General features: G+C 40.6%; 1 protein-coding gene across 3 annotated transcripts in view; it reads right to left on the reverse strand.

Moving 5' to 3' along the window:
* IL1RAPL2 (interleukin 1 receptor accessory protein like 2) overlaps positions 1-15,559 on the reverse strand; it is a 341,565-nt gene that overhangs the window by 4,539 nt on the left and 321,467 nt on the right. For all 3 annotated transcript variants that reach the window (XM_021548466.3, XM_077786515.1, XM_077786516.1), the window contains 2 exons: positions 10,941-11,084; positions 7,234-7,404 (listed from right to left, as the gene is read on the reverse strand). In XM_021548466.3, the coding sequence (XP_021404141.1) occupies positions 7,234-7,404; positions 10,941-11,084 (315 nt within the window). The remainder of the gene's footprint in view (positions 1-7,233; positions 7,405-10,940; positions 11,085-15,559) is intronic.

A 15,559-nucleotide genomic window follows, 5' to 3' on the forward strand; every position in this document is an offset into this window, starting at 1 on the left:
ACAGAGGAAGTGTTAGAAATGAAGACTTGGACACAAGAGCTGCACAGAACAGATCTTTACTCAGCACAGGGCAGGACCTCTCTTACACATCTGCCCTCTAGCAGGAACAATAATTACAAATAACATCATTAATCAACATCTGTTACTGCAAGACTCATTTTATAGTGCCAGGCACCATACCACAGCATGCTTATTCACACCACTTCCAGTAAAGTAAATTGCTACAAAATAGGCCAACAGGAACATTCTAAAATAGCTTATTTTCATGAGACTGAAGGCATAGTTAGCATCAAATCTGCCTTTACCAATGTTTTATTTCACCACTTAGCAGCAAGAAGAATTTCTTTCACAAATGGAAAAAAGAGGCAATTGCAAACATCCCACAGACACACAAAAATTTAAGACATACACATACATTACAAATGTCTATGCAACAATCCTGACTTTTAGTTAATGGTTTATGACTTTTTAATCATGCAGCATTTACAGTTGTTTTTGTTTTTTGTTTCTTGAAATACTGTATGAGGAAACCCCCCCATTGTTCTGTGTAAAATAGTTACTCATTAATGAAAAAATTCAACATTAAATCCATGGGAGAGGCAGTGGAGCGGGGAGAGAATCAGCAACAATGAGAAAATGATAAGCAGAACTGGTGAAACAAAACTTAAGGAAAGGTAGAAATGTTCAATACAATGGAAAGATATTATCCCAATGTATCAACAGCTCAGACTCTTCATTTTCTTCCTTTCTTTCTGCTCCCAAAAAGAAAGAATTTAGGTGGGAAGCTTCATCATTAGAGGTTGAATCTGCAAGATACAGTAAAACAACAAACTATCATGCATCTTTCCTGAGACATATTCATCCCTCCTCCAAACACTCAGAACACTGCTATGCACAAGACAATTCCCTGCAGGACACAATCCTGGGCAGTACCATATGTCCAGGGTAGTGCTGAGCACGGCCATGCATATTCAAATGCATCCAATTGAGAAAACAAAACAAAACAAACAAACAAACAAAAAAACCCAAACAAAAAAACCACTCCACTTTCATCTCTTCAAATATCCAGCACCAATCATTTCAATAGCAACACCCCAGCAATAATCCATCACACCATCGCAATCAAAAAGTCATCAGCCTTGGGCAAACAGGGTGGAAAGAAGATGGGAGAAATTCGCTATTTTCTTGGGTGGACACTTCTCTCCTCTGTGCATCTCTTTAGGATGCCCACCTTCCTTACTGAGTATCTTACACGTTAGAGCTCTGTCCTCAGCTGAGCAATGACCGCCTTCACAAACGGTCTTGAGATGATCCCTCAAATTCCATGTTTGGAGCTGGTCACTAGTGGACATGGCCAATGAACAGGGGACTTATTGATGCACTGAGGGTAAAGTAGAGTGAGTTACAAGAAACTGGAACCCCAAATTTCCAGCCATCTGGTCCAGAAGTACTTAGTACTCCCACTAACTCCAGCTTGGGACTACTACAGAAGGCAGGTGGTAATTTTCCTGGAGCCAATGGAGTGGCTCCATTGGGTGCACTCTACAATATGCCAAATTTGCACCACTTGAACATTTCTGTGAAGAAAAGCATGGGGAGACAGATTCCTGTCCCTGGAATTTCCAGCTTTATTTTTCCCACTGGTACCGATCTGACTGCATAAACCTCTGAGCTGCTAAATCATCTGCTCTCCTTTTACTTTAGAACTGGAGACTTCCCCAAACCCCTCGGGTTCAGATGTCTGTCTCAAGTGTTCACTCCTTTAGAAGGTACTAAATCCAAGCAATCTGTATTGCAATGTGAGATGGAGAAAGGGCTGCTTTCACCTTTCCAGTGAGCTAAGAAATTATTGTCAGGCAATGGCTCAGTTTCATTTGCATGAAAAAAATCGAATAGGGAGTTCAGGAATAATGTCACCAACTAGTGTCAACTGTAAAGATCCAGAGCAACATATTTCCATCAGATAAATATAATTTCACTGCAATTTCACTTTTGCTGCAGGAGGTGTCAACTTCAACAATATTTCATTGTAAGGGGAGGAAAAAAACATTGTCTTGGTGAAGTCAGTATGGAATTATTCACTTTCAAGTCCCAGGGATTGTATTTTATCATAAATTAGAATGTAAAACTAAGATGACAGTGTTAGATTGAACCCACTTGTTTTTACTGAAAAAACACTTTTAAATTTTGACCATTTTCCCCTGTCCTTGAAACACCATTCTGCAGTATGGTACAAAACTCTTCTCAAATTGTTAGCAATTGCCATAGTAAAAAAAGAAAATTTACGTTGTGAGTGGCTCTATCAGTAACTTACTTTGCATCACCTTCAATGCAGTGCCCAAGGAGGAATGGATAGCAAGAAGTGTTATATCAAAACCCAAACATTGTTTTAGTCTTGCCAGCAAATGGCAAGCAAATTTGTCCTGACAGCAAATATGTGCTCACCAAACACCATCTATATGTAATAATGCTGAACTGGAGTTTGAAGCACCAAAGAAGAGAATTTCCAGAAATGCATCCCGTTTGCAATTAAATCATGTGTAACTGCCTATGGAATCCTTAATGTGCTACATTAACCAAGGCTGGAAGGAAACCTAATATGCAAGCAGACTAGGAGCAAGGAAAATAATGAACACTATGGGCACAGATTTGCTTACACAAAGAAATTACTTACTAACTAGATTCAGATGATTTGCAGGAGTTGAGGGAGAAGGAAAAAACCACTAGAAATAATATAAAATCCTATGGATATTTTTGGGAAACATGGTTTGCAGCACTACAAGAACCAAAGAGCATCTACCATCAAACCCATGCTGGTTGTTTTCTGGCACTCTGAAAATAACCAGCCTTTCTGTGTTTGGCAGTGTGACCATCACTTGAGAAAGTTATTTATAGAAGAGTAATTCAGTCCCGGTTTCCTAGCTGAGTAGTTCCCAAACACTGAGTCTGATTACTTTATTATAACACCAACGATTTTGTGTCTTGCTTTTCCTATTTATTAAGTATGTTTTGCTTCTCTTAGCTTGGACTAGAACAGCTGAAACACAAAGCAGAGTAATGGCCCCTTCCCAAGAGAGCCCAATCCCAGGATGAGCTGAGGGACAGCTGATGAATTTAACATAAAGACACAAATAATGCAGATTAGTACACTATAGGACAGGCAGCCCTTCTGCCTTTTATTCGTATTTATTCCTCTTTCAGCTGACATCCATGTGTATCCCTGCTACCCTCACCCATGCCTGATATTAAAAGTAAGAGTCATACAGAGCAGACAACCAGGGACTCCTGAAAGGAGTTTGTGGAGCTGGATATCAAAGAAATGGTATCCTATACTTGACTTAGTCTCCTTGGGAACCCCAGACACATGGTCCAACCCGGTTTTCTTCATGCAGGAGCCCAGGAAGCTAGAATTCACCAGGCAAAAGCCACACAGATGGGCAGACAAAACTACAAAATGTCAGAACTACAATATTGACCATTGTGTGCTTTTTATCACATGCCTTAGACACTCTCCCCTTGTGCTGAGAACTTCTAATTTTTCAGGTAAACAAATATTTTTATCCATCCCTCTTGTTCTTTTCACTGCCCAATCTTCATTGGGCACCCTGGGCTGAGCTAGAGTGAATTGTTGGTGCTTTTTCAATCCTGTCAAGACCAAATGCACATATGCTTAGAGAACAACTAGATGATGCTCTAATACATATGTATGGCTGGTATTAAAACTCTAACTTGACAATTTCTACCTCTTAACTTTCAGGTTTTAAAATAAATTGAAGAAACCACAGAAATAAGCACTTTCCTCTGGTGCAGTCCTGATTTTAGAAGAGTGAAGTGCAAATAGATATTTTTCACTGCAGACATCATCCTTGACAAGACAAAAAACGTCTCAGGTGAAAACGTAACTTGTCCTGTTATCCCCCTGCCAACTTCTCAATCTCCTCAGGTCTCCTAACCCTGAATTAAAAAATCTCACAGAGCTTGAATGCTTGTTGTGGGAAAGGGTTTGTAAAAAGAGCCCTGAAAATGAATAGGGTAAAAATAATGAGAGCTGCTCAGGAATTCAGTAACAAGTGCAAGTGCATCTCAGGGATCCCCGCCTCCTTACACAGGGTAACTTGTCCAATTACGCCTAAGTTACCTGGCAGGGAGGTGTGTGTGCTGGCAGCTCTGACAGAATGAAGAACACTCATTCTGCTGAGACCAAAGAGTATTCTTTAAGAAAGAATAGCTGCTACAGTACTTTGCATAAGATGCAACTCACTTCCTGGGTTACAAACTCAGTCTCCATTGCCATGTCTCTCTGCTGGGTCACCAGTCTTGCCTTCCATGGCTGTGTGGGATTCTGTTCCATCTTGCCAGCTCAGGGAGCTGGATCCGTCCATGCTGCTCTCGGGCAGCACCAAGAGCCATCACAAAGGGCCCTGCTGGCCACAGTGTGTTTGGTGTTGCTGTTGGCATCTTTCATGGTGCCCCTCCCTCCTACTAGGACAAAATGCTCTACTGGAATAAAATTTGTATCCCAGCAGGGCTCAGAACCAACACCTACTGCAAAACATGACTCAGCCCCATCTGACCTGAACCCTAGTTCTGTTTCCCCATGGTAAAGAGGTGGCCTCAGTCCCCACAGCCAGCACCTCTGTCCTCCTGGGGATAGCAGCAGTCGCTCCATGGACATTCCTGAACCAGACACAGAGCTGAAAGCAGTGCCTGGACATGTCCCAGGCACAGCACATCTGGCTGTAATCTCTCCCTCAGCTTCACAGGGACATGCAGAGCCCATCACAGCTTTCCCCCAGAGGTTAGCAATGAGCCAGCTGGACAAAAACACAATCAAACCCGTCCCTGAATTTTCCCCAAGTCAGCTTTTTAGGCTGGTTGCAGAACCGCACAAGAAAATTAATGAAACAGTATTTGACAAATCTATTTTTCGCCTGCTCTCAAATGCAGGGAGCAGCTGGAGGAGCTGCATGCCAAGAAGGAAGCGAATGGTGCACACCCTCCCGTGGCAGCTCCTCACAACTGCAGGGGCTGCGGGAAGCGGCGGCCGCAGCTCCCGGCTGCGCTGCTGGGGCCGCACACGGGATGCAGGACACACATCAGAGCAGAGAGTGGGAAACGAGTACACTGATGAAAGCCATTTACCCCGAAAGATGAGGAAGTGAAACACGTAAGAAGAGATATTTCCTAAAATGAAACAATAGCTGTGATCAACCCCCCATTTTTCTACAGAAATTTACCCTGTTTTGTCACGTCTGCCACTTTTTGAGAGAGTCACTCTAAAACATGTTATATTTTCCTCTGAAGTTTCTAGCAGGCCCATTGACATCACACTGCCTTCACGGAGCACTGCAAGTCCTTGTGAGAGTGGTGAGTATTGGGCAGAACACAGGCACGTTCCACCCCAGGGCACACGGAGAATTCACAAATGCAGGAGGCAGAGTCTTCCCTCCTTCCCCACCCCTCACCCTCTCTCTAGCCCCTCTTGAAATAAAGTGCTTTCCCCCATGCTTTTTCAAAGCTAAAGCATGCAAAACACACTCATTTCAGCTCCACATTTTATTCTGCCTTGTCATTATGTCTGATTAGGCGTTCTTGAAGCTCCATGTGTTAGAATCAGGCCTTTTCATAATACTGAAGAAGTGAGTTTGAGAGGAAAGAAGAAGGATTAAATCTGTGAATGCTCATAAATGAGATCTGACATTTTCAGGTACCCTACATTTTCAGGAGAGGTTTAATGAATATCCATAGTGATGGCAAGTATTTGCTGAGTGCCTTGCTGACAAAAATAGACAAAAATAAAATACCATGCTGGCTGGAACAACAACTGGAAAAAAGAATCTCATTTCAGATTAATCTGTGCTTCAGCATAGTTATTATTGAAGAGTAACTTTAAACTTCTTAGTTCACTTGCATAATTGCTGTGTATAACTGTATATTGTTGGATATGAAACAACTAACAATTCTGTGGGTTTTACCATAAAAAGGTGTATTTTCTCTTAATAATGTCTGAAAATTTAATATAATTTGCTTGTACTGTAAGAAATAAGAAAGCTATGAGCCAAGTCCCCTTTCTGTAATTTCTCACTGTGGAAGAAAAACTTACACCTTGCAGCGGCAAAAAGAAAAAGTGAATCAGCTCTAAAGTAGGAGCTGAAAATGCATGTGATAAATTGAAGGCTCCTGCACAGGCCTTTCATGATCTCTGGTGAGGTTCTGACTCCTCTTTCTCAGTGGAAAGGGTTCACAGCTCTGCTTCCAGCACTCTCAAAGGTCAGAGAAGAAACAGGCTCTGACTCCTGGGTCAGGCACTGGTGCTTGGCACACTGAGGCAGCAGTTTCAAGTTTTTTGGCAAGCAGGTTGTAATGCAGCTATGCTCCAACTATTCCATGTTTGGAGACATCTGCTCCACTACAGACATTGCTTTGTTCTCTTGTTCATATTTCCTACACAGTAGCACATACAGAGAGAAGTTCATGTTCTCTTCTATTGTTTTTATGAAAGTGATTTGGAGGTAGAATTTGCAAAAAAAAAAAAAAAAAAAAAAAAGGAAAGAAGAAGAAAAGGAAAAAAAAAAAAGTCTATTATTCACAAGGGTAGCACTTAAAATAAATGTGATATTAAAGCAAACATATTGTGCATTCAAAATTCATCAATACAATAGATATGATTTGTGGTCTTTTTGATTTGCTCAACATGAGTCTGGTAGAAGAAATGACATAACTACCACTAGGAAAGCATTGACCTTTGGTAGAGACATCCAAAGGTGCTGCTGAATCTTATGCAACTTCCAAGTTAAGGAAAAACCCAAAAGACAATAGAAAAGATGACTTTTACTTGTAAAGCAGCTGCAGAGAAAACAACTAATCACTTAAAAAAACCCAAAAATCCCATTTTCAATCATGTAACAGAGATGATAAAATCCTTTTAGAAAGTTTCCTGCTTAGTTACCTGTGTTTGATGTAGACATTTTGGACTTGGTATTGCTTGCAGTGCTGCAGCCTACCCTGTAGGAAAGTCCAGCTCCTGCTCCCACTGAAATCAATGGCTGTTCCCTCTGATTTCAGTGGTGCAGGAAAAAGCTCCAGCAGAGAACTCAAATTTGCAGTGCTGAGGAAACTTTTTCAATCTTTGCAACCACTTCCCAAGGTTTTCTGTATCTTGTACTTATTGCAGAGTCCAGGCCTTTGTGACACATCAGACAGAAATTAAACTGAAGGGTCAGAAATACTTACTTCCACTAGGGATCAGGTCCCTATCTGGAATGAAGAGCTTATATCCATAGTGCTTTTCCAGAACATCTGGCAGAATTTCAAGTGCAAACTGCTCCTCTTCGTTATTATCACGATCTAACGCATCAGGATCCACTTTGGTGTATGAAAGATAAGCATCATATTCTTTGTTGTCTGTAAGAAAGCAAATCATGTTCAGCCTGCTGTTTGCAAGAGCACTATAAGGGTCACAGAAGAGCACTGGGAAATTGTATTATTCCTTGAAACCACCAAGCATTTCCCAAAAAAATGGGGACTTTTCACAGGAATATATAATCTGGCTTCCAGGCAGAAATCTCATGGATCCTTTCAGTTTTCTCCTGCATGCTGAGCAGTAACTCTGCTCCATGTGGTCAGACATGTGCCACAGCTGGAAAGATCATGTGCAAAATTTTCATACAAATACTAAAGTGGAAACTTTTATTTTAACCCTTCACATATTTGTAATGCAATTCTTTCAGCTTCTATTCCTCAAGAGTTCTAGGAGTATGTTAAAGTTTTCAGCTTGGAAAATTTTTGAGCCTGGAAAGTTTTGAGCAAGGAACATTTCCTTCCATAAGTAACTGTGAGAAAAGACATGATTTAATTCAAACAAATACTGACTATTCAGAAAACAATGCCAAATACAAACAGTTTAAAGCATTTTTTTTAAAGAAAATCCCATAGTTTTAAAAATCAATACCATAATTTTAGATCACAATCCACTTTCTTTCAAATCCAGGAGATTTGAAATATTTGGGGATCACATTATAAGAGAGACAAATAGCTCCCATAAAGGGCAACATTCCTTCTCCTCTTCCTCCTCCTGCCCAGCACTGGGGCTTGTCTCCAGCTCTGCTTCTGAAACACAGAGCTCAGAGCTCATCAGTGTGCCAGGAACAGAAGTGGTGCCACCACAGAGCTGGGGACCCATGCTGGGATCAGACTGTTGTAGTGACATTTCTCTTTGTATTCCTCTGCAGTAATGGAAAACAGTATATTGAAAAAGTCAAACTTCAGCAATTCAGCCTCCAGGGAAGAGCCCAGCTGCCATTATTTACAGAAAATGAAAAATCAAATAGTTAATGTTGTGAGAAGAAAACTGCATGAATGGAGGGTTTCTGAGTACCAATTATCTGTAAAGAATAGTGCACATGAAAGATAATTAAAGCAGTTAAAATTCTTCAATATATTCTGATAAAAAGAACAAATACCTAATCATAATAAAATATATCTTTTGATGACCTTGAACTGATGGTTAGTGACACAAAGCCCGACCCATGAGGGTCAGAGCTGTAGTCAAAGCCTATGCATAGACACATATTTGTAAAAGGCAATTTGCCTAGTGCCACCATGGCTGTAGGGGACGATGGAAGATGCCCACCTGGCTTGCTGACATTCCTCTGAAGTCAACAGGCCAGCCAGCTTTAGAGGCCTATCCAAAACCTGCTGCTCTGTCCATAAGGAAATCTGCCAAAACCTTTTAAGGGAAGCCAGTGATCCCAGGGCAGCATCCCTGCACAGCTCTGGGGGCTGCAGAGCACCCTGAGTCCCTGCCCAGGCACCCCAGCTCACGGTGCCAGCCAGCAGGATGCTGACAGAGCAGCTCCCTCGGGCTGCTGGCAGCTGGTGCAGTGGTGCTACAGCTCCACAGCCTCTGCTGGCTCCCCACCAGCTCCAGGCACCAGGGCAGAGAAGAAGGAGCTGCCCACACTCGCCCACCGCTGGCTCTGGGGGCTCTGGGAGCAGCAATGTTTGGAGCCATTTCCTAAATGCACCCTTTAATCCTCATTTTCTCTAAAAGCAATGCTACACACAACACAGGAAGTATGTCCAACATTGCTTATGTGGAATATTTTTAGAAATAGGAATAAAGCATATCTGTTGAGTTCCAAATCTTCTTTTATAAAGAAATATACATAAAAGTGGAAAATGACCCTGTGACTGCATCTACACATCTCAGTACTCATGGGAGCTCTGTATTTTCCTACTACTGCCCACATGAGAATAAACAAACATCCCCATATATGCTTTGACTTCTGTAACATTCTGCCTTCATCTTTCATCCTGCAGGATCAGAACAAGACACAAAGCTGTGAAAGGTCTACAATTATGCACTGGAAAAATAAAAGGTTGTTTTCAAAATTTATAGGCACACAAAATCCCCTATGTACTCATGGGGCTTCCTCTAAACAACCAGAAAATAATATTGTTTCATAAATTAAAAAGTGATTGAACCAAGGAACTTACATGTGTAAAAATGCAGCAGCTTCACACTGAAAACACAGGATAAGCAAATTGGAGCAGGCTGGAGGAAGTTAATACTTTTGGTTGGTGTGAAGTAGGGATATTATGTTGGTATAATCCCAAGGTGTTTCAGGTAAAGTACTTCTCAAACCACATAATCTCACCTTTCCCTTTGTCCTAAGTACCAGTATAAATATTGTGCAGTATTGTAGAGTATGGAAAAAACATAATTTTAGTTTTTTTTCCAGTCATACATGAGAATTGAGAAAGCGCCGATTTCCTGATCTCTATTCCTGCTATTTATCACAGAATCACAAAGTATTCTAAGCTGGAAGGGACCCACAAGGATTCCCCTTCCTCTTTCTAGAATTCCCTAGATGTCATTCCATCCATTCTCCACGACTCCTGTGGATTTCGTCATAGTGGAACCTTTTCACACCATATCTACCCATTGTGAAACAGAAACATTTATCACTGTGATAACGGAACAGCCAATTGCAGAAAGCAACATGTCTGTGCAACTGCACGTTGTTTTGGCACTGTGGAAAATATATTCCCTGTCTCTTTTCAAATACATTGGAGTTTCTGGATGTACCATTTCAGAGCCTGTGTGACTGCTAAGTGTTGCAGTGGGGTATGACAAGCACCTGTATTTGAATGCTGCACATTTTCTCTTTAGCAGATACTCCTTAGATGCATATTAATAGCATATTAATTATAAAATAAATGTTAATAACATAGTAATAGGATTTAAAGACTGGGATTTAGTTTACAGGGCTTATTCCAACTTCATAGGAGAAGGAATGTTCTATATTCAGGAGAATGAAAGCTTCAATTTAAAAATACAAGTTTAGCTTTAGGCACAAAACAGAATGTATGCTAATGAGAGGGAAGGTGGGGGAAGAAAAATGGAAAACAATCTAGTTTATTCCTAAAGATACTCCCCAAGCAAGCTGCACATTCCCACCAAGTTGTTTACAGTGTCCCAATGAACTGAGGTAACCAGCTAGCCTCATATCACCTCTCATTAGTCAGAGGAGGTCACTGGAAGCCTGGTGGCAATTCAGTGAAAATGCTTCATGAAGAACACCTGGAGAAAGGCTGCTCAGATGGACAGCGTGGATCTCAGGAGAAAGGACCCTGGGTACATGTGGCACTGCACACATGAACATGAAGAGTTCACAAATGACATGTGAGCCTTTGTAGCAGACACATGAACAATTCTTCTGGCTCCCTTTTGCTCATGGCAGACCCCAGTGACATTTCTCTGGAAAGACTCATTGATCTCAGGGGACTTTGGGAGAGAGTTGTAGTTCTTTACACTGTTGGGTGCTTAGCAGTTTAAACTGGCAGCAGGTGTCTTTTAGGATTCATTTCAATCTCACCACTTTGGGTCTCTGAAATATTCTCATTGCATATATTGAGTTTCCTGTGCAACTGCTTACCATCAGCTGCTTCATCTCCTCCAAAGTTCTGTCTGTAGAACAGCATTAACTCTATGTTGTAGCACTTATAGATGGTCACGAGCAAAATAAGCAGAAGAAGGATGGCTCCCAGTCCTCCAGCAAGTTCTATTTTGTAGATCAAATCTAAAATTAGCAAGGAAAGGCAAAAAGGTTATGATCTTTCCAAGCTATATTTTTTCTAATCCACTGTACAATTCCACATAAAATTGTGCAGGTTCCAATTACAACCACCATAACATTAAAAATGCCTAATAATTTTGTCTATTGACTATTACTTAATTTTACTCATTTACTCCATCTACTGCCCATGTGAAATAACCATCTGAAATCCAGAATGCATTTGAGGCTATATATGTAAATCTCCTACACAGGAACTATGCAGTGATTTTACACAGAGGAGTAACCAACTTTTAATGAGCTGGTGGAGTTTGAAACTTCTGCATTGGCAGAATGCATCAAATGCTGTATGCAGCATGTGAGAACAGATTGGGCAGGATCTGGTCCCTTCCCCTCCAAATTAGACAGCTTTGGTTTTCTATTTGTGAAGCCTGTGGACAAGCTGATGTGAGCTGCCAAGCCGGGGCTTCAGCTTGAGTTGAGCTTGCAGGAAGCCCAAGATAACACAAGAAGCCAGGAGCACACATCAGGCTGCAAAGAGCCACTTTGTTTGTTTGGCTGCTAACAGAGTTCTCACATATTTGTAGAGGTCACATTATACTTTAATGGGACCTAGTGTTAGTTAGAATTTCCTACTCATATGCTTTTGTTAGGAAACATCACACGAACTCAAAGGACTTCACAAATGCATCCAGACACAGAGATCCATCTTTTACAGCTGGGGAAACAGGCTTAGAAAAGAGATGCAGCATGTTCAAGGTCATTCAGCAAACCAATGACAAAATGGGATAAAACCCTTTGGATACCAGTCCAGAGCTCCATCTGATGCAAGGGACTAACTTGAACATCATTGCTCTTTATCCTGAAATGTCCTCTGAAAACAATATTGCTCCTAACACCACCTGGCATATTACTTAGCCATAAAAGACAGAGGATGACAATTTGACTCTCACAGCCTGTATTGGTTCAGATAAGACGTCATGAAGATATTTTCTGCCGTGACAAACACAGCAAGAAGTTGCCAAACTCATACAGGCAGGACAAAGTTCTTGTGATCTTTATGCTTCTAAAACTTAGGCCAGAAGAAATTACTCATATGTCATTTGTGTCACTTTCAAGATAAAAAGCAAATTAGCTGCGTATCTTTGGGGGTTATTTTTGCCTCGCCATGCCTTCTATTTCAATAATTAACATCAGATGTCAAGCTATTCCCAGTTTACAGTATCTCTGATGTCTGTCTGGCAAGAAGTCATGGACTAATAGATGGAAAAACTCTATTATAATAGCTATTTAATCTCTCTGAGAACACAGGGAATTCATGGGACTTTTACTACACTGCATGATAAAGCCTGTATGTGCTCTGGGGGATAAATCTAGGCAAATGGAGAACAGAGTAGGTTAAAATCCCTTTTGAGTTTTTTTTTTTTTCATTCTACTGAATCTTTTTTGCTAGGAAACTGAGATGATGGCAAAACTGCCAGCTTGGAAGGAAAAAAAATGCTGAGCCTTGCAGCCCACACAGGAGCACAGAGTTTTGTCCACTTTTGCGGGGGGAATAGCAGGATATTAAGCAAACACACAAAATCCAGCTCGAAAGGCAAAATTGATCAGCTTTTTCAAGTCCAGTATTTGTCCTTCTGCCCCATGATCTCTCCTAGAGTACAGACACAAGGAGAGAGAAAGATGAGGCTTCTGAGCTCTCCTTATTTCCATCCCAAAGTGGAGGCAATGAGAAAAATCCAGGATGTTCAATTTTCTTGCCTACTCTACTTAGCCTTGGCATCTGATTAATTCCTTCCTCCTCAAGTGGTCCTCATTGAGATAAATAAGGAAGCAGCATATCCAACACTAGAAAAGAAGCTGAATCTGGTCTCTGTGCTAGAAGAGTGACTGAAAAATAGCAAATAATAATATTGATAGTTTCTAGTGTAAAATAATGTGGAAGGACCTTGCCACAACATATTACACATATTACAGAGGATCATGGTCTTTGAAATAGAAAAGTCTCATAAATACCCAATAAATGAGAGACAACTACATTTTAGAAGTTCCTCATAATTTAGTGACGTATCAGTATCAAACTCATCCCCCTTTAAATTAGTTCCTTGCATATCTTAATTAATGGCAGCCTCCTTGAAAAAAAATCATGAGGAAAAGTCATCATAATATTTACTTTTATCTCAATTCACTAGTTCTTGCCACTAAAAACATGGTCTTACTTTATTCTGTGGTTACTGACAAGTTATTTATCTTTCAGGACAGTTATATTATAGACTATGTAGAATTCAGTCACTAAATTCTGGACTGTTTTCAAACCTTTTTGAAGGGAATCATGAACTATTCCCACAACTGAGGGACAATTGGGTGTATATTGTATTTCCATGTTATTTGAGCACCAAATATGCTAGCACAGCATGGAGATTAAAAAAAAAAAAAAAAAAAGGAAAATAAAAAAAGCAAACCAAACCCAGGATTGTCCAGAACTTATTTCTGAACTGCTTGAAAGCAAGTTACAATGTGGTCTTGAATTAAGTCAGTAAAGGAGGATGTGACAGCAGACAGTTGTGTTCAGGTCTTAGGAGCATGTCTGACTCTGCCTTTGCATTGATAGCTTTGGGTTTGAAACTTGATTTGGTTCTTTTTTAGGTGAAAACCCCAAACAATAAAAATTATCCTAAATAATGGCACATGCTCTGGGGCTATTGCTACACTGGAGCTGTGCAAAAAGCCCCTCCTGTATTCTCCTGAAGGTTTGAGAGGACTATACGACTAATACAGCAAAAGACTTTAATATATTTTCCCTGAAACATTTGAACAGCTAATTTTTCTTTTTTTTTTTTTTTTCAGCACAAATTATGTGTTAAAAATAACCATCTGATATCAAAACAAGAACTCTAGAAAATATCACACAACATCTACAATTTAGATTTTGGGTTTATTCCTGTTTTTCATCCAAGCCAGAAAAAAAAAAAAAAAAACAACCCCAAAAAAACAGAAGAGAGGGCAGGTCTGGAGACAAAACAGAACTACAAGTGCATCTTGTCAAACGTGGATATTGTAGCTCTTAACAGTTAAGTCTTTGGAGGGAGGAGGATTTCTCTGACTGAGAGATCTGTGCTGCAGCACATTGCAATAGAAATCCCTTCTTTGACACACACAAAGGATGCTGGTCAAAGCTTTCTGCAAGTCCTGCCCTAAATCTTGTCCCAGCTCAGTAAATACAGTAGTATTTCCTGACTCATGAATATCTCATGAAAATCTAAGCTGGAGAAAGTTAGGATAAGAAGCAATTAAATCAAGTTGCAGAAAGGAAAAGTTTGGTCAAGTATTTGTGAGAGCTTAATAAATAACAAACAGGACAATGGGACAGGCAGTCAAAGGACAGAGTAAAATACAGTGGTTATTTCAAATGACACTTTAATAGCCTGAAAATCAACTACTGAGAGTGCCTGAGGGGAATATAAGTTTTCTACAGCCACAGTGCAGAGAGAAATGAAATAGTAGCTGCAAAGCGATCCTTTCCACCTCCAAAATCTGTATTCAGCAGTGCTTCTTCCATAATTCCAGCAGAGCTCTGAAATATCTGCATTTTTTTTATAAATAAACCAAGCTTGTTATTCCACTATATGCACATAGCAGAACATTTACCAGTGCCAACAGAGATATACTTACTATCAATTGTATATTTATGAGGTTCAGTGGAAAGAAAAGTAGAACGCTTTTTGCACTAGACACTAATCCTTCATCATAATGACCAAATTCCTTAATTAAAGTTGTGACAACCTGTCAGTTTAGATCACAGAATTGTAGAATTTTTTCGGCTGGAAAACCCCTCCCAGATGATTAAGTCCAACCATTAACCCAGCATTGCCAAGCCCACCACTAAACCATGTCCACGAAGGCCACATCTACATGGCTTTTAAATCCCTTCAGGGATGGTGACTCCAGCATCTCCACATCCTTTGCCACCTGGCAGCTTTCCAGCCCCTCTGCCCCAGCCTGGAGCTCGTTGTGACCCAAGCACTTGGCCTTGTGGAACCTCACACAACTGGCCTCAGCCCATGGATCCAGCCAGTCCAGATGCCTCTGCAGAGCCCTCCTGTATGTGCAGATAGTAGAATAATCTGCTAGACCAACATTTCTTCATTCCAACTTTGCCACAGTGAAAGCATACAAAGGACTGGAGCTGCCCTTTCAGGTTTGCCTCATGAAAACAATTCTTCCTCTCCTGTTTTGGCAAAATAATTTATATCCAAGAGTGATGGCAGAGGTCTGGATATTGAATCAAATCTTTAGTCAATCTCCTGTGCTGATGTTCTGCGGTTTCACATAACAGCTTTGCCCCAAGGGTGGAACCTTCCCTTGCTTTCCCAACAATTACTATCTTACAGCTTTTGTGTTTCCTAATAGTCTGCATCTCAGAGAGATCAGCATCCCATCTAAATGTCAGCCCACTTCTTATGAAGAGGACAGCTGATTGA

The sequence above is a fragment of the Lonchura striata genome, chromosome 14 (genome assembly GCF_046129695.1).
Source record: "Lonchura striata isolate bLonStr1 chromosome 14, bLonStr1.mat, whole genome shotgun sequence".
Taxonomy (NCBI): domain Eukaryota; kingdom Metazoa; phylum Chordata; class Aves; order Passeriformes; family Estrildidae; genus Lonchura; species Lonchura striata.